This window comes from Episyrphus balteatus, chromosome 1 (assembly GCF_945859705.1).
Source record: "Episyrphus balteatus chromosome 1, idEpiBalt1.1, whole genome shotgun sequence".
NCBI classification, from domain to species: Eukaryota; Metazoa; Arthropoda; class Insecta; order Diptera; family Syrphidae; genus Episyrphus; species Episyrphus balteatus.
The window spans coordinates 14,142,283-14,162,791 of record NC_079134.1 but is presented as its reverse complement, the minus strand read 5'-3'; the positions used below and the strand labels follow the sequence as shown (position 1 = coordinate 14,162,791).

The 20,509-nt window shown below is 28.7% G+C and overlaps 1 protein-coding gene across 1 annotated transcript; it reads left to right on the top strand.

The window, feature by feature from the left end:
* The first annotated feature begins 389 nt into the window (after positions 1-389).
* On the top strand, positions 390-18,994 carry LOC129906734 (uncharacterized). The gene is made up of 4 exons (XM_055982627.1): positions 390-499; positions 18,332-18,463; positions 18,543-18,677; positions 18,772-18,994. Exons 1-4 carry the CDS (start codon positions 479-481, stop codon positions 18,895-18,897), a joined length of 414 nt encoding a protein of 137 aa, XP_055838602.1. The 5' UTR covers positions 390-478; the 3' UTR covers positions 18,898-18,994.
* Positions 18,995-20,509: the final 1,515 nt, after the last annotated feature.

Here is a 20,509-nt window from a genome sequence, read left to right as displayed (position 1 = left end):
TTTTTAACCATAAGTCCGTTAAAAGAAAGTCAAAAGAGCCAAAAATATTTTTGTATCCGAAAGATGCATACTTTGTTGCTTAAATTTTTTGTTGTTGTTCTTCTTCCGTCTTTCTATCTTCGGTGTATCTTTATCAATATATTATTTCCAGAGTATCATCGTGATCATTTGATCAGTCCATTCAAGTTACTCATCGAATAAGCTCTTACCGTACGGAGCAAGTTAGCAAGTTAACGTTAACCGTGCGTATGCGATCTTTAAATATATTCCTAAAAAAAAGCAATTTATAGTTGCTTTTAAAATTAAATTTTTAATCACGACTTGTGTGTCTACCGGCTGTGAATTTTAATTCAATTTTGTGTCATTGAATTTTTTTAAGAAAAACAAACAATATTTTGAAAAATATTTCAAAGTAGTTGAATTTGCTCCTTTTTATCAAATAATTTTAGTTTAACCTAAATAAATTTTCTTCACAATCATGAGTACTGCATTGGATAAGGTAAGAAACTTTGAAGAGTCTTATTGTCGGTTAAAAAAAATAAAAGTTAAATAAAGTGGATCACTTTCCATTTGGTGTTGCACTTTCACAATTTATTGTTGTGCTTGCTGTAAAACTGAAAAAATACTTGAGAGTTGATTGAACTTAATTTGATGAATTACTTGTGTTTGTTTATTTACAATACCTTTTGAAGGATTTATTGTAATGTTAATTGAAGAGGTCAAGGAGTTATAAAAAGGGTTCAGATTTTGTTTTCAATAAAAGTTTCTCAATTCAATTATTTTTACTTTGCACTTCCGTATGATTTATTTATTTTTTTTTTTTCGGGAAGTGCTTTGGATCTTTGAAACTAGTTTTAGTCTAGAATTCTTTTTATTCTAGAACTAATAATGATAAAGATAATAATTCTAATTGCTTTTTAAACTGGCAATGATCTTGCTAGATTGCGAACCTTAAAAAAAAACATAAGTAGGTAGAAGGAATATTTTTAAGAAACATTACATAGCATGCCCAGGTGCATTAGGGTGGTCATTTTATTAGTAAAAATAGTTGAGAACGCCTTACATACTCGTTAGAAATAAAAAGAAAAAACCTTTAATTAAAAATGTGTGTCCATTACTTTTTAGAGTTAATATTTAATTCATATTCCAGCTTATTTCGTGAAAATGAGGTTGAAACGAACTTTATTCAAATTCGAAATTTGTATGGATAATTTTCTCATTTGTCTTCCTTAAAACAATTTTATAAATTTTGAAAAAAAAAAAAAAATGTATTACCTATTGTGCAACTAAAATTTATAGTGAAAAATTGTGAAAAGTTGGAAGTTTGTCAGATTAAACTTTGCCTAGTGCTATCTTGTCAAGGCATAGGGTTGCCACGCTTTTTTAGTTCATCTTTTGAGTTTTATCGACTATAATATTATTAAAAACCGATGCAATGATATACAAAATATGTGGTGTTGGTTTAGAACCTAGAATTCATAAGCTTAACAATTTCAAAAATAGTGTTTTTTTCCAATTTTTTTCAATTTTTTTTTTTTAATTTGGACATCGATTTTAAGCATATTTTTGACATGTATTTAAAAAAATTTAAAACTATATTTAATGGAGTAGTTTATTTTGTATGAAAGACTTTTGGAAATTGACAAAACTAGAATTTTGGCAGCGACTGCAAAGCGGTTTTTTTTTCCAAACTCCAGAGGTACGACTATATTGAAAAAAAAAAAACAAAAACAAAAGCGAGGTGTGAAGTTTTTCTATGTTCAATAAGTTCATAAAAACGTACTTGGTCCCGAACTGCAAAAAAAAATATTTTTATTTCTCATAAGATTGTATAATTGACAATGTCTTTTAATTTTGGCAGTATAATAATCTTCACAAACAATGAATTTACTATTTGTTTGTAAGGCTAATAATTTCTCAATAGCTTTAAAAATAAATACAAAAACCTTTTAAGCGATATATTATATATATATAATTGATATGTAGAGGTACCCACTATGTATTTGTTCACAAACAATAGGACAATGATTGTGACAAAAATTCTTTGTTGTGAATGCTTTGAAAATATATTTTATATTTTAATGATTAATTAACAATGTCAGAAATATTAAGAATCAATAACAGGTATTTTCTTTATTCTATTCTACTAAAGAAGTAAGGAGAACAAAAAACGCTTACAAATAATTATAGAATATAGAACAAATATTTTTTTATCATTACCTTTGAACTATTTCAGTTTTTTTGCCACACAAGTATTTGTTAAGTATTTCTATCTTTTGTTATTTAACAAAAGGCTGAGAGTTGAATAAATAATCCATTTCGAAAATTGTCACACAAAAAAGTAAGATTGACTTCTCAAGTATTTTCTGAAATACTTTTTATTGATGAGTCAATAGAGTGCCCCAGAATCCCCTTTGAAATGATTTTTAGGACTTAATTTAAAGAAGGTTGATTGAAAAAAGGGGTCTGCTTTTCAAAACAAGTTTGTAGTTAGTTGAAAAATGAACTTTGCAAAAATCATTACAAGAGTTACCTCCGTTTTTTTTTCTTCATAGTATCAAATTTTGACCTAATCGACTTATTTGGTTGCAAAAATTATTTTTTTATAGAGAGTACAAAAATCAAAATCAAAACTTTTAGTTTAAACCTTCGCTACATTTATTTATATTTTAGTCCGGTTCACAGTGGTGCCTTTGAGGAATTTTGCCGTCAAATCATACAACACCAAATACTTGACGAAAATTCATAGTACACGGAAGCTTATAAGCAGGGAAAGGATTTTTATGACCTAAAAAAAATCAAAAAAGGCAAATAAAAACAATAAAAAGGCAAAAAAAGGCATTTATAAAATAATTAGAAAAACATACATTTATTAAAAGAAAAGAAAAACAGTTTGATATTTAATTATAAAATAGCATTGAACTACCAATAATATTTTAAAGTTTTCAGGTAAGAGCCTCCTTCGATTTTTAATTACTGAATTTATTTGTTCGAGGATTTTAAATCAATGATTTTAGTTGAAAACAGTAGTGAACTTTTTCAACACTTCATTTGCAACCGGTCCATTCGCGTTTTCCAAATTTTCTTTTATAGTTATTCTTTAAAATCGGGAACACTTGCCCAATTAGATATAGGTAGATTTATGCGATTGTGTGTGGAGAAAAAAAAGTGTTGTAGTTCAAAGAATTTCAAAATACGTACTTACTCTATCTTCCAACTTTCTTTTTCAAATGTTCTCAGTGCAAAGAAACTTCTTTTCTTGCTGTCATGTTTTTAAACGAAGTAGTGTCAACTGAAGCTAAATGAATTTCATGGTGTTATGATTTGTAGAAAAAAGTTTCAAGATTTTTTCAAAAAAATTACTTAGGTTGGTACACCAAAAAGTGAAAAAAAAACAGAAAAAATTTGAAAAAAGACAAAAAGGCTCTGATGTGCAAAAAAGGCAAAATGAAATCAGGAGGACATGAATCGAATTTGTATAAAATCAATACTTTCTTACGATGACCCCAAAAAATGGCAAAGTTAGGCAAATCCGTTCCCTGCTTATAAGTATGGGGAATATGAAAAAGTTATAAACTTTTTTTTCAACATGGCGGCTCCAAAATGATGGACAGAATAAACGTTTGAATAAGAAATTTCACTTAGTTGATGTCTTCGCTTTCACGGCAGAGTTGCATAAATGACATCTGGATTTTGGGCCATAATCAAAAGTTACAAAAAGTAATTTTTAATGACATTTCTTTATGAGCATAAAATTCCTTAAGAAAATTATGACCAGCGATTTTAAAATAGGTATCTAAAAAATGACAAACAGATTTTAGTTTTTTTTTTCTTCAAACTTTTTTCATGGCTAAATTTAAATGAAATCATAGTCCAAAAGTATCATATAAAAATTCTCTTTGATGGCGTTATCATATTCCTCTTAAACATCACAAACATTGTATTACTTTTTAAACTACCAAAAAATTTAAACCTTCTGCCGAAACCCACGTATTGTTCTCACGTAACCGTTTGCTTCTATAAACAGAAAAAAAAACAAACATTTTTATGAATATAAATTCGTTTTTTTTTTTTTTCAATAATAATAAAAATTCTCTCATATTCTCACAAGGTTAAGGTTGCATTTAAAACACCTCATTTAAATAATTAAATATTGAAAAAAAAACTTTAAAACAAATAAAATTGGCATCTTATTAACCTCTAGGTACAATCTTTTAAATGCATTAAAATTGCAAGTTATAGAATTTACATCTTGTTAACCTCTAGAGTTTATAGCTTTGTTACTTACTTGCTTATTAATTAACAAAAAAACTTATTATAATTAAGGTTCTTCAATCACAAAATATCGTATACATCTTGATCTTCTCAACAAATAATTATATGTATCTGTTGTTTATTTTTGTTTTTTTTTTGTTTGTCATTCACACTATCATCATTCACCGAATACCTGAACAGGGCCGAAGATGATAGCCAGCGCCGTGCGCGGCCGATGTTAAAAACCAAGGTTCCTTAATTCTGTTCCGGTCTGCATATGATTTCCGTCAAATAATAATTATTCTATAATCTTCGAATTCGAAACCTCAGGTTGTCTTTTTAATGTATTTTGAATTTTTCCACACCAGATTATTTAATATTAAATAAACTACCGGTTCGTTTCAATTTCTGAGGCCATTCAACCATAGTGCAAGAAGATGTATCTTTGAGGTTAAAAAAAAAAAAACAACAACAAAAAAAAAGTAAATTATGCTGCGCTCTCTTGCGTGCTCCATCATTATAGTTTGTTGTGATAAATGCGTGTTTTTTTTAAGCCGGCTGACCTTTAACTTGAACTAGAAAAAAAAAAATAAAACATAAACAAAAAATGAAATAAATGATTAGCTCTGTCATTGAAGAAGATTGTTTATACTGTGGAGACACGATACTCTAACCCAACAGTTAATTAATCAATAAAGTTGGAACGTCAATACCACTATATGATTTTATTCTTAAAACATGATAGTTCGTTTCTATAATTAGGTAGAGAGATGCGATGGCTGAAGTATAAATAATATCTTGATTCAATGTTATTAAGGTTCAAGAATAAATAAAAAAAAAAAAAAAAATAACTAGGGTGACCGTATTTCTGAAGGTAAACAGCAGAATACAAAAATCAAGGAAATTAACTTGATTGCACCAAGATTCAAGATGCGAAAAAAATATTTATGATACAAATTTCGCTTGGCTGGTACTTGCCCTTAATTTAAGTTCTTCGGAATTTTAAAACTTTTTTCAACTTGCTCTGTAGGGTTCTATAGGGTGTTGTGTAAAAAAAAAACAATTCGAGGTCTTAATCAAAACCAACTTTACAACGATGTAGAATTTGTTTGTAACTACAAAAAATAAAAAAAAAAATTATCCTTTATTGTAGTTTGATTTATAAGATTTAAGAATTTTTATTTATTATTTACTTTCGATGACTTTAGTTGCATTACATTACAAATTTTTAGAAAACTGTATTTAGGAACCAAATAATGTATTGAATGTTATTGGTTCAAATAAAATGTTTCAAAAATGATTTAAAAAAAATATTTTTAAGAAATTAATTCAAAAAACAAAGAAACATTTAAAAATTGTTTATAAATGATGTTTCACTTCATTTATTTCGTGTCAGCAAATACATTGGGTCATATGCATAAAAAATAGTAAATGCTTTTACTTGAAAAATTGTAAAGTATGAACGTTTTTTGTCCACATTTTGTGCATATCAAACGTAGTTTATACTTATTAATTTCATATTGCTAGTATTTACTATTTTTTATGCATACGGGCCTTTGAGTATAGTTCTTTGAAAATAACATTTAAGAACAGTCACATAAAAAAATTGCACCGAACAGAACTAATTTTGCAACACCAATTTCGAAAAACCGCAAAATTTTTTGATTGTTTTTCAGTTTATAGCTTATATCATAGAAAAAGTGCATATTATGAAAAAACTTCAAACGAAGCAATAAAACACGACATGATTTGCAATAATTTCAGCGTAATCGTAGCTAATTAAACACTGAGGGAAAAAACAACTTAAAATTAACGAAAACTACGTTGATTCAACTATTTTTCGGAATTTTTTCAACATTAAATCAACGTTGAACATTTTACATTTTACGTTGCGTTTTTTCCCCCAGTGTAGGTCCAAAAATTCTTGTAATATGTTTTTTTTTTTAAACTAGTCTTAATTTCAATATAATAGCTACTCAAATGTTTTAGGACAAAACATTTCATTCAAATCGATTGTGTCCTTTAAGGGAAAGTCAGACATAAGAAAATAAAATGCACGACTGGGTCGCACGTACTTGCTCTTGTAGTTCACAGTATCTTTATCTTAAATATCTATTGGAAATTTAAGATTTTGTTTAGTGTCGAGAAAAAAAATCGAAAGTTTAAAAATTAAATTAAATTTTTTTTTTTCAAAAATGTTTTTAAAAATATTTTTTTTACATTATATACTTCAAAACGATGTCCGTAAATTTTTAATAAAATTGGCTTATGCTTTGATGAAATACATATATGAACCTAAAAAATATGTCAATTTTTGAAAAACAGCAACGCCATATTTAAGTTCTCGGCATTTTTTGCGAAAAACTAAAAACGCAGTTTCGTTAGAATCAATAAGTCTATTACTTATACCAAATTTAATCAAAATCGTTAGAGCCGTTTTCGAGAAAATTGCAATACCTCGAAAACGTTATATGGGAGATATGCGTTAAAAAGGAGATATTAAAAAAATAAAAAAAACGGGTCTAGGGAATAACGTAAAAAGCATCTGTACCAAGTTTCAAGCAAATCCATCTATCCGTTTAGGACCATTTCTTACTGGAACATTTTTACCTTACTATACTTACCGAAATAAAAGACTCAATCTACAAACTCACATTATTCAAGATGGAAGCCAGGCCTTGCAGAAAATGAGCTAGATAATTTTTTCCACGCAGAAAAATGATCGCTTAAAAACAACGTTAAACTCGTGAAAATAAACAGAGGGAAATTGTCAATATAGCATCTGCTATATATAAATCCACTCTCTACATTAAATATTCATTCAAACTGCATGCCGGTTAGTGTATATTTTTTTTATGTTTCTAAATAAAAAATAGTTTGTTAAATTGGTAATCCCCAACCCAAAACTATATGACCGAGTTGATTGACAAGTTCAGTTGGTTTGCTATTTGAGGTAATTGATCTTTTGTTTTGTTTTGATTTCATCATATTCGTTAATTTTAATTTTTGTAGTTGTAATAGGTCAATAGCTTTATGATAAGGGGTCTCATCACCCTCTTTCCCCTGTCTATGATTTCAAATATAATGAGTCCAAAAGTCTTTAGTAGTTTCTTGTTAATTTGCAACAACAAAAAGGAATATTCTTTTACAGACAAATTGGAGCCCATCAGAGTTTCCATTCAAGAGTTTATAATTATATCATTTCATTCGATTGTCTAACGAAATACGGGTAAATATGCTTAAATTCTAGCTTCTATTTTATAAAAATTATCAGGCTTTGAAAAATGAAGATTAGGTACATAAAAAAAATTAACTTCAAATTTGAAGTTCTACTATAGTAAACTTTTGCACTTTTTTTTTAAATTAACACAAACATTATTTAAAGACAACTTCAATTATTGTTTCTACTTTTCATTTACTGGTTATTGGTATAATTATGATCATTTATCAAGGGGCACGGTAGTGCCCAGCCAAGTTCTCTAGCAACTTTGGCACTACACCCTTATTTACAGGAAACAACTCAGGCCATTTTCGACCCCCCTCTAACTTCCACACCAAAGATGCTAGAAATTTCAAACTCACTACATTTGTTGAGCTCGTCAACGTCAAAACCAAACACCTCACAAAATTTCAGCCTCCTACGATGAGTAGTTTCTGAGATATAGGGCTTCAAAAATCGCAAAAACCGTAACTGACTCACTGACTCACTGACTCACTGATTCACTGACTCACTGACTCACTGACAGATCATCAAAATTATGGAGAACTTCCCGATATCGTAGAAACTTGAAATTTTACACGGTGATAGGACTTGTGGTGTATACAAAGGAAAAAATCGAAAATTTGAGATTTTCAATTCAGGGGGCGTGGCATCCGCCCATTTCCGCTGAATTTTCATCATATATTATAGAGCACTTCTGATTATCGTAGAATCTTGAAATTTGGTAGAATAGTAGAGCTGGTAGTTTATACAAAGGAAAAAATTTAAAACTTGAGAATTTCATCCAGGGGGCGTGGCAACCGCCCATTCCCGCTGAATTTTCATCAAATATTATAGAGCACTTCTGTATGTCGTAGAATCTTGAAATTTGGTAGAATGGTGGAGCTGGTAGTTTACATAAAGGAAAAAATTTAAAGTTTGAGTTCAGGCAGGGGGCGTGGCAACCACCCATTTTCACTGAATTTTCATCAAATAAAGAGATTTTATATTCTACAGCTATACCTTGCAAAAAGTAGTGAAATCACAACAAAAACATTACTGTTAAAAAAAGAGCCAAGTTATCCTATGTTGAAATTATGCTGGCACAAAAAGTACTGAGATGTAAAAGTGTACCAAGTTCTAAAGTTTGGGTTCAAATTCGTATCAATAAAATTTTGATTGTTTACTTGGCAATTTTTGAAATAACTTTAAAAATCGATGGTTAAGAAAAATTGTCAAGAGAACAATCAAAATTTTATTGATACGAATTTGAACCCAAACTTTAGAACTTGGTACACTTTTACATCTCAGTACTTTTTGTGCCAGCATAATTTCAACATAGGATAACTTGGCTCTTTTTTTAACAGTAATGTTTTTGTTGTGATACATAATTCAAGAAAAGAAAAACAATCAAATTAACTCAAGTGTTCATAATAGGTTATAATTACATATTTCTATATTTAGTGCCTCGGCCAGGCTCTTTCTACAAAGTGAACACAGGAAATGCATGAATTTAATTGAAAGTTCAGCATCGAGTTTGCCAAGTAAACTCTACGGTCATACGTGACTTAACTCACGTAAAGTCTCTTTTTTAAGAAATGTTCACTCATAGGTTTTAGTTGCAATGTTAACAAGATACCATAAATAGAATAAACTATATGACTACGAGTATAATGCTTCTTCTTTAAGTAGAACCAGTTGATTTGATTTAACGATACCAAAACATTTATACATAGATGTTATAAAAATAAATAATGCGTTCAGTGCAATATATTTAGATCAATTTTGCAGTTCGTACGTGAGATGCAACCTTAATCGCTATACAAAAATATGGATAGAAATTCCATCTTGTAGTCACACTTATAGTAAATGTAGTTCAAGGATTTCAGGATTTACTTATAAAGTGCAAGGTAATTCTAAGCTTTTTTTTTCATGCTTTGGAAAGAAACTAAGTATTAACTGGTCAACTAGAGTAGATTAAATTTCTTCAGTATGGCATAACTACTAAATTTTATTTTGAAAAAAAAAAAAAAATGTTTAAAAAAACACCTCTAAGATTTAGTAAATTAAACTGGTCTAAACGCTTTAAAAATATTTTTTTCGTAAGTAAAACCCTAATTGTTTAGGAGGAGTAACAATATATGTACCAATTTTCAAAGTTTGAACTCTAACGGTCACTGCGGCGTATGAGTAATATTTTTTTTTTTGCTAAAGAGGCATAAATTCACCTGGTGTAACGAAATGCAAAAACATTAGCATTCAGTATGTTCTAGAAGTGGAACATGACAAAACCGAACCCTACAGAAAATCATTAATATGATGCAGATACGTAGGAAAGTTAGGGCTTGTGAAACGGCGCACATAGGAGTATTGTCATCAAAAACCTGGCCATAATTATTTTTCGTGGTTTTTGTTATTATTTCTGTTTAAAATGAGTATTCCTACAAGAAAATACAATATAAACCTAGTTTTTGTTATTTTTATTTTTTTACCAAAAATTAAAAAAATTGATTAATGGCCCTTACTATCTGCCTGTCGACATTATTTTTCTCAAATTTTTTTCCTCATCCCTAGTACGCAATTCTCAGTTTCTTTTCTCTCTTCCCCAACCTTAATTAAGATCACCCAAAATAAAAAAAACTAATAACATCAGTAAATTTAATTTTAAAAATAAAAAACATTGCATAAAGTAAGGAGTATTTTCTATCAGAAAGTGAAAAACTAATTGACCCTCGATTCTCTAAAGAGCACCTAAGAGCACCCAATTTTTGTTGCATTGTGTTAAAGAATATATAAAATACCCATAAGTTTCAATTCATCGCAGAATAACGGGGTATACTAAAACAAAATCATTACCAAAAATATCAAGTTTTTAGATACTAGTTCTAAGCTCGAATTAAAATAGAAAAAACCATCTATCATTTGCAAAACTTAATTAATATCGTTAATAAATAACTGAAGAAGAATTTTCCATTTAAATTTTTTTAGATTTCTATCACAACACTTCGATATCGCATATAGAATAACACTTACCAAAATACTTCGCATTCAAATAAAAATGAGTTAGATGTAACAGTTAACTTTGAACTCATTTTTTAACAAGACACGATCGAAAAACAAAAAAATGAGTGCAGCATATTGACACATGTTTATTTTGCACCCACTTTGCCAAACTTTTTGGTGTCAATTTTGATTTTCAGAAAATCGACTTATACATAATTACATAATTTAAAAATGTCACGAAAATGACGTCGTTTAACGGCTACCTTAAGTTGGGAAACTTAAAATGACCCGCTCATACGTATTTTTATTCTATATTTATAAACTGCAAATATTTATAAGTTGGTATTTCTTTTTTTATTGGTTTAGTTTAATTATATTTTAAAAGCTCTTAAATTAGCTCGAAACGTGACGTATAATTTAATTTGTTTAAAAATATAATTAAAAATGACTCACTTTAAAACTTAATCAAGCTTGAAGTTATTGATATATTTTTGCACTCATTGAATGCAAGCACTTGCTTAATGACTTATTAACTCTGGTCTTTAACCTATCTCAAGTAAAAAGTTGTCAGCCTAGTGCATATAATAATATTTACTGGCCATCAACAGCACGCGCAACTATTTGCCTAATTTGAATATAAAAGAATTAATATGCGTAACAAGATCCTTTAAAGAAATCGTGTTTTTTTGGCTTCTTGAAATATTAAAATAAATTGTAGTAGAGCAAAGCCGTTATTACCAAAATTCTAAATTAAGTCGCACCACGTGCTGTAGGTTACACTCAGTGTCATTCGATTGGACTAATTTTTTCTGCTAAAGCAACTCTCTTCTGAAAAAAACCTCAGTGACGATAATCCGCTGAACACAATAAGTGTTCAGATATAGTCTAAAATTTCGTTTATCTCAAGCTCGGATTGAATAAAAATCCGTCTCTATTCAAACGATTCAAAGTGTGCATAACAAATCAAAAACATTCTAAAAAATGTTATTTTATTTATCATGAACTTCACCTCTGAACACAAATTAGTTCGAAACTCCTAATAAAGCAGGAAGCATTATCTAATTTTATATACAATCCCCGCCGTGAGCTTTAAAATATTATGAAATACTCAAATATGTTTGCATAAATTAAATAACAAAAAAAAAAAAAAAAAAACAATAAATACCAATTTTGGAATTTGGCATCATCTTCTTCTGAATTTGAATTCAAATAAATCTTTGGCTGGCAATAAGAAATATATTGACATAATGACTGCATGGCGAGAAGAAAGAAACAAAAAATTTTATTCAATGCGAATTTTTTTCGTCATTTTATTTTGATTTTGATTTTTTTTGTTTGCATAAGTTTTTTTTTTTTGATTATTTTTTATTTTGATTGAATTTGCGAAATATTTCACTTTCTTTCTGAGTGTTGTTAAGTCATCTGCGTTGGTTGATTTGAGTTTTATTATTTTTTATTTCTTCTCAATAAAAATAGTAAAAATAAACTTTTTTGAATGAGTAAGCCAAATCGAAATGGCATTTTTTTTTTATGATTTGCATGCGATATAACCTTTTTATAGGTTAATCGTTGTTTACATTGGTAAGAGAGAAGTTATTAAAAGGAAATAGATTTAATTTTTGGTAGAAAGATGGAAAGGTGTGAACTCAATACATTTTGTGATAAATTAAAAGTTGTCTATATGATGAATTTTTAATGCAGTTGAAGATTAGTACGAATTTATTTATTAAGTGCATTTTCATGTAGGCCCTTGAATGTTTAGAAGAAAGGAAGAAAAGCACAAGCGTGTTTAAAGGTTTTCTTTTAATAGATATTCCCAAAAGTAATGGTTCAAACCAAATACATATGCTGATGATAGGACAACTTAAGGGATCTCAGAATTTGGTAACTTGTTGATCCAAAATCGATTTAATGCAGTTCTTGTAAAATTCCCTACTTTGCAACTTTGCAACAGTATTTTACTTCCTCCACCCATAATTGATTCTTATTTTTTTTACATATTGTTCCTCTGCCTAATAGTTGGGAACAATTAATTTATCAAAATGTTTTTTATTGCCCTTTTATTACATTTATAAAAAAAAATAAACAAGTTTTGAAAACTTAAGTTATAGGTATTTCTAAAGATACTACAATTTGAATTTAACAAAACAGGTTTTTTTTCAGAGTTTTTGTGTCTGAAAAGAAGTGTTTTTAGTGATTTTTTTTTTGCATTTGCGTAGGGTTACCAAGTACTTGTCCGTCTTTTAGAGGTGGCACCTGACATTTTTAAGATAGAAAAGAGTCTGAGCTAAAATCTGATGTATATGTATTTAAGAATATAATTCAAATATTATGCACTTTAGCTAAAAAGTAGTGTTTTAGGAGTATTTTGCATTTTCGTAGGGTTTCCGAGTACCTTTTTATAGGTGACACCCGACATTTTATAGAAAGAAGAAGGTCTCAGTTAAAGTTTAATGTATAGTTTAGACTTTTAGTGTATAAAAAGTTGTACCATGTTGTTCAAAAAATTTTTCTACAGCTTACATTTTTATATTATTTTATTAGTTTTGTTCACTTTTGGTGGATTTTATTTTAAATTTCTTAAATTATCTTTATGTGACAACTTTTCCTTTTAAATAGGGTTGCCAGATAGAAGTTAATTTTTTCATTTTCAGAATCAACTTATCTTTCATTTGACACCAATTTTAACGTCTTACCTAATAAGCTACGTAACTCGAAGGTCGCCGCTTGGACTATAGGAAAAGTTAAAGATTAGTTGAAAAAAAAAAATCAATGTACCAATCAGATATAAAATGAAAAATAAATAAATTGCACGACTGGGGTCGCACGTACTTGCTCTTATGGTAAAAGTTACTCTAATGTTAAAGTTTTTTATTGAACAAAATTAGGGAAAATTTGACATTTTCACGGAATTTCGTTAGTGGTACAAAAAAAATAAAATCCGTTTTTATAAATAATAAAATACCGTTTTAAATGATCTTTTACAAAAAAAACAAAGTATGCCATTTTATTTCTAGTATAAAAAGGAATTTTTAGAAAAAAATTTTCGAAAATCGTTAGAGCCGTTTTTTAAAAAAATAATTTTTTATATATAAAAATTTTCAAACATTTTTCAAAAAAAAAGTTGATATGCAATTTTGAATAAATAATTAATTTACACATAAAAACAAAATTTCAAATTTTTTCACCAACTCGTTTCCAAAAAATTGATTTTTCAAAAAAAAATTTTGAAATATTTTTTAAAAATCCAAAAATGTGGTTTTTGAAAAATTTTAAATTTTTTTAAATAATGATTGATTAAACGTTTCTGTATTAAAAATTTGGTCGAAATCTGTTATGTCGTTTATGAGAAATTCATAAATCAAAAAAACCGTTCTATGGCAGGTACCGTTGATAACGGTACAAAAAATATTTTTTTTATTGTCAAAGAAGGCTCTTATCTGTAACAGTAAGCAGAAAAATTTTAATCAAAATCGTTAGAGCCGTTTTTGAAATAAATCAACTTTTCTGTTTCCGTTATATTACAGGTACCGTTAGTTTTGGTCCTAAAAACAAAACTTCAATTTCTCCTCTAGGGAATCACTCAAAACTGTTAACTACCAAGTTTAAAGAAAATCCCTTCAGTAGTTTAGGATGTAGCTCGAGGTTCTTACAGACAGACAGACGGACAGACAGACAGACAGACAGACAGACAGACAGACAGACAGAATTGCCGGACCCACTTTTTTGGCATTCTCCATCATCGTAATGTCATGTAAAATTGTTATCTCGAGTTCGATTTTTTTTACGAATCCTAAACTTGCCCTATAGTACCTATATCGCAAGTAAAAAAAGTGTTTGTATATCAGTTTGTTTCTATTATGAGCAACAGTTTCATCTACTGAAGAGATTTCTTTCAAACTTGGAAATTATTTTACTTCAGCAGTTTAAACATTCCAAGCAAATTTCGCCTGAGAGCAAGTTTGTGCATTATACTTGTTATTTATGACTACCTTGCGTTGTTTTTTCTGCAGTTAAGTCCTTAAAAAAAAAAACAATTATTATGAACACGGGAATCCTAAAAAGTTTCGGACCTAATTTTCAATACGGCAACACTCGCCCAGAAAAGCTAGCGTATTATTTAGTTGGGAATTTTTAAAAGCTACCTACTCAACAATTCGTCGTCGGCGGAAAGCAAAATCGTTCTAAGGCCAGGCGCACACATGCGATTTTGATCGCGCGATTATTCAGTCGCAAATTAGATGACAACAATTTCAATGACTGTAAACACAATTTTCAAATTTTTAAAGGCGGAAAGCATGTGTGTTCACAGCCATTGAAATCCTTGTGATGCATTTTTGCGACTGAATAATCGCGCGACCAAAATCGCATGTGTGCGCCTAGCCTTAGCCCTTAATAAATGCAATGGCGTTAGAAAAATTTTGCTTTCCGCATCAGGCGAATTGTTTTTGAAAGGCAATACGCCTACCCAAATCACTACCAAAGCTCATCAAATTCCCCTAATCAACTATAAAATTCTTTGCCGCCGGGTACAAAGGGGTTAAGTCACAAAATTGGACTTTTCGGGTTTCGATGAAATAAGAATAACCTCTTTTTTCTCTTTTATTTGGTATCAATAACATAAATTTAGAACAACTCTTTTCTTTAAAAATAAGAGGATCAATGCTCAAAAATTCATCGATTAGCTTAACTTTGCATTTTCTGGCAAACTATCATTTATGACTTAACCCCTTTGTACCCGGCGTCAAAAAATTAAAGTGAAAGAAAGCATGGATGCTATGAACATGTCCAAAAAATATATTTTCCATATATGAATTAAGAGTAACCATAAGAAAGTTGACTGGGTTCCATGATATATAAAAAAAAATATGTTCAAATGAATATTTCAAACACTTGTTACCGTTATTTAAATAAAAATTTTCGTGACAATATAGCCTGAACTTCTTGACCATTTCGAATTTTAGACGTTAATAAATTATCCAAAAATCAAGTTTCATCAGAGAAAAAATTACTGCTTTTTTTCTGACTATTCTAAAAATATTATTCCAAATTTTGGAAAGATAAGCCAAACAAATTTCTTTTTAACTGTTCTCGTTTAAATGTAGTGTTTATTTATTCAACACGTTAAATACTAACGCAGCAATCTCTTATACTATAACATTATGTACATTAAATATACTTATAAATACTTAAATCTATTTTATAAATTTAATTGTAATGGATGAAGAACATATTCTTAAAATTTTGCGATTTTACATTAACATTTATTGATTGAATTAAGAAATAGTTTTTATTGAAGATATTTATCAAAATATTGAGAGGACTATTGGCCCCATAATTAGATCTACTAAAAATATTACAAAGAGGCATTTGCCTTCTTAAGCTAGAACGACTAACACTAAAACTCAATCTACACAGAATCGATGAAGCCGTAACTGTTCCGCCAACAATTCCCACCATAAAACAGAATTGCAAGTACTCTCGATGACTTAAAAGAGATGGAAGATTTATTAGTTGAAGTCTATGTGAATAAGGTGGCAAATCAATCCTACTAGACCAGGGAAGAAAACGTAAACAAAATCTCATAAATCTTCTTTGAACACATTCTATTCTGTTGACATGAACCGCGTAATATGGGGCCCATACAATACAACCGTATTCCAGAATAGACCTAACAAATGAAACATACAGAATTTTAAGCACATAAGGATCACGAAAGTCACGAGCAAATCTTTTAATGAAACCAAGCATCTGATTAGCTTTTTTTATAATATAATTGTAATGGTTAGTGAATGAAAGTTTTGAATCCAACACCACACCGAGGTCAGAGAAACTTGAAAGACTACATAATTGAGACGTGTTCAACAAATAAGTATATGACAGGACATTGTGTTTGCGTGTAAAACGCATTATTTTACACTTGTCAATATTTAAAGACAGACGATTAGTATTGCACCATTCCCAGAATTTTTGAAGATCTTCTTGTAGAAGTTCACAGTCAGCTACTGAGTCAATTTTTCGAAATATTTTCACGTCATCGGCATAAATTAAAGACATAGAGTTACTTAAAACAGAAGGAAGATCATTAATTTTTATTTATTAATAATTTTTCGCTACAATCATGAATTGGTAACATGTACACATTAAATCAAAATAAGAATAAGATAAATATAAAAATAAAATCTTTTCTAATCCTCTTTTTAATGAAATTAAATTTGATTTTTCTTTTTAAGCAGGCAAGTAAAAATAATGTGCTATAATTATTTTTTTTGTTCATATATTCTAAATTTCGGATCGTTTTCCAAGATCGCACAATTTTGTGCTACAGAATTTACGCAATTTTTTTTTCCAGCAAAATTATAAAAACCCCACCACCCTGATTTTAGATTATGACATCTAAACAAAAATACAAACCACAAAAAGATACAACTAAACACAATAATGACCAATATCACACAAATAAAAAAACCAAGTCACTCAAAAAAAAAAAAAAAAAAAACAATCTCCCCCTAAAGCCTTTCACGCATGAATAAGCTTTGAAAGTAAAACCTAACAAAATTAGTACACAAAAATATCATACCGGCCGGCAGGTGAAACCCTAACGTATGTTAATTCGGCAAACTACAAAATTTCTGACGTCATATTATTTTAATATCCAATTATTATTATTATTGCATGTTAATAAAAGAATAGTTGAATAGTTAAAAACCTGGAAGTAGAAAGACATAAAAAGTCGATCCAAAAATAATCACGTAGACAAAAAGTACGAAAAAAAAACTGAGTAGGAACAACCTAATAAAATAATAACATCATCTCCAAAAATGGATTAAGAATTATATTTAATTATTCAAAATGCGTGTGTTGTCATTATATTGTTTAATTTTTATTTATGACTTTAGAAATAATTCTTAATTTGGTACAACAATAGGAGAATTTGGGGGCACATTGAGTCAAAAGAACGTTTATTGTTCTCATTTCTTTTGACTTTTTTGTACAGAATCTTTAATTTTTTTTAACGAAATCTATATAAGTAAAGTTTTTTACCTTCAAAACTAAACAAAATCTTGAAAGAATTTATGGTCTGCAATATTTTGTCCACAAGATACATTCATACACCTCCTTCCCCTGACAATTGAATTTATTATCATCACATTGACCCGGAAAATGAAATTAACTAAGGAATTTTTAAGCCCACGAAGACTGTGACTACATCAACTTGATGGACGTGACACACGTTCACTTAAATCAATTTCCATCTGAGCCATACTCTCAGTAAAACACAAACACACAAAAAAAAGTATCTATAGAATAAAATTTCGAACGATCAAAACTTTCGACTTCACTTCAGGCTGCGCACGAATGAATTAAGGTCAGAAATATCTTCAAACCAAACAAAATAAAAAAAAAAGACTCGACTCCATCAAAGAGTGCAACAGCTGGCTTAAGAACCAATTGATTGCTTATATGCATGGAGCTTTGGAGAACGTTTACCCTGCTGATCCCAATAGGTGCAGGTTTTTCGGTTTTTTCTTTCCCAGCTCCAAGCTACACACTCATGGCCTTGTGGTGTGTACTCGTCGTCGTCGTCGTAGATAGAAGCTGTTTTGAGAATTCTGACTTGAATCTTGTACTCTTTGCAATGTACATTCGCACAGTTGAGTTCATAGATGCAATTTGATAGTTTCTCTCTGTCTTTCAAAGTTCGTTCGAGGGTTTTTTTTTACTTTTCGGGGAAAATTATTTAAAAATTTATTGAATTTTTTTTTGTTCAACCAAAAAAAAAAAAAATATGCATTACAATGATGTAAATTTAATTGTATTCTTTAAAAAGGTTTTATTTTTTTTTAAATTGTTCTTTTTTTAATTCTTTTACAGTTTCTTATAACAGCAATGGATCGTTTTGTTTGGTTCATCTTGTTGATCGTGACGACCCATTTGGTGACAGAATTTACCAAAACCAATGGCTACACAAGAGGTGATCGTCGCAGCTTGATTCCAATAAATGAGGTGAGTTTTATTTTTTTTTGTCTTACATTTGACCTATTTTTATTTGGAGTTTTAACAAAATTTTTGTAAATTTTTTTAGTCAACTTTTCTTAATGCAATCGAGATACCATATTGGATTCAGACACCAAATCATAACCTAGATTTGATGCAACCATCCAATGAGGCTAATAAAGAAACTTTTAGTCTTCGACCTTTTATTGATAGTATTTTTGAGGTAAGTTTTTTTTTTTTTAAATGACAAAAATGGTTATTATGATTTTTTTAATTATTAATTTGTTTGTTTGTTTTTTTTTTTTTTTTGTGTACAGATTCCAATGTCAGCTTTGGGTGCAGTTAATCGTCTTGTACAAAGATTGACAGGAAGTTATATTATGAATCCAACAGGAACAACTCCATATCCGGAAAAATCTGCAATGAGACAGAAGAGTTCGTGAAGAAAATAGTTGTTTATAAATTTTATTTATTTATTTTTTATTTAATTAAGTAATTAATTTAATAATTTTAGGAGAAATAACTACTAAAAAAAATGTTTGTAAGGTTGAAAAAAAAAAAATAGTTTTAAGATGTTAGTTAGATAAAATTAATATTTATTAAGTTTATTTTAATTTGTTTTTTAAATGTGTGTGATATTATTTATTTATTTGTTGATTTAATAAAAATTAGTCTTAAGCAAATTTATAATTATATAAATATATAGCATAAGAAAATAATTATATTTTTTTCGAAGAAAATAAAAAAAATAATTCATTGAAAAAATTTTAATTTTTATAAAACATTTGGTATCAGGATGAGATGAGTTGTGAAGCCCCATTTCCTTGCACAAATATTTTCTGTGAAAATTGTAAAGTATAAACGTGAACAACTGAAACTGAATTCCTTTTATATTTCGGCAGACATAATTTAAAACATAGAGAAGTTATACCTTCACTATGATTTTCAATAAGAATCTAATTGTTATGAGGAGAGTACGTTAATTATGGCGCAAAAAATAAATGACATTTTTTGTAAATTACAATTTTTGGTATATGACGACAGATGTTGTTTATCCATCAAATTAATTTAAAAGCTAGAATTTTACACTTAATTTTTACTTTTAAATCAAGCTTTTGCATTTCAGTCAATATTGTAATAATCGATTTAAAAGTAAAATTTTGAGTGAAAAAGTAAACAAAAAGCACATTGAGTACTATTTTTGTCAATATAAAAAGAATTTGAGTAAAAAAAATTTGCCTATAAAAGGAAACTTCCTCTATTGATTTTTATCATACATTGAAAACCATAATGTTTAGGTATTTACATATATGTATGTCTTCCAGTTTTGAGAATTTTTGTACTTGAAAAATCAATTTTTTTTATAACAGATCAATGAGTTTTCTGAAACTTTGTATTTATAGGTAGGTATGTCAACTAATAATTTCTTAAAATTGGCATATCAATTTTGTTTGAAAAATTTTTCTTAGTCCTGATTTTTCAATTGTCAGATAGACTATCAGAGGAATAAATGTCAATATAAAAAAAAAAAATTTACTCCTAGGAATAAGCTCTATCTGAGGTTTATCTGATTATTGAAAAATTGGCCCTTAAACGACTTTTTTTTTTGTATTTGTTGAAGAAATAATATAAGCAGTTAATGATTTGATTTGGACTAATTGTAAGTTAACAATAATTGAAATTCCCTTAAGTTCACATTCACACAGACGGTACTGTATTTCGTTTACTTAGGAAGTTCATAAGGCGATAACTAAAGAAAACTCTTTTTGTTTATTAAGTTTTTCAAATGTAATTAAAATCATTGCAGCCGTTTTCGAAAAATTTTGTATGTGGGATAGATGGTTTAAGCGAGATAAACAAAAAAAATATAGCTTCCGAAGTTCTACATATAAAATGTTTTGTTCCAAATCCTAAGAAGAAGAATTCAAAGGCTGTCGAAATGTGCACAAAGAGCCCGGTCATTCCATCGTCCAAGTTAATAATGTTACCATCGATGAAGAGCATATTTCAAAACAGTAAGTTATACGCTCAATCAAACCAATACGATACTTTAAG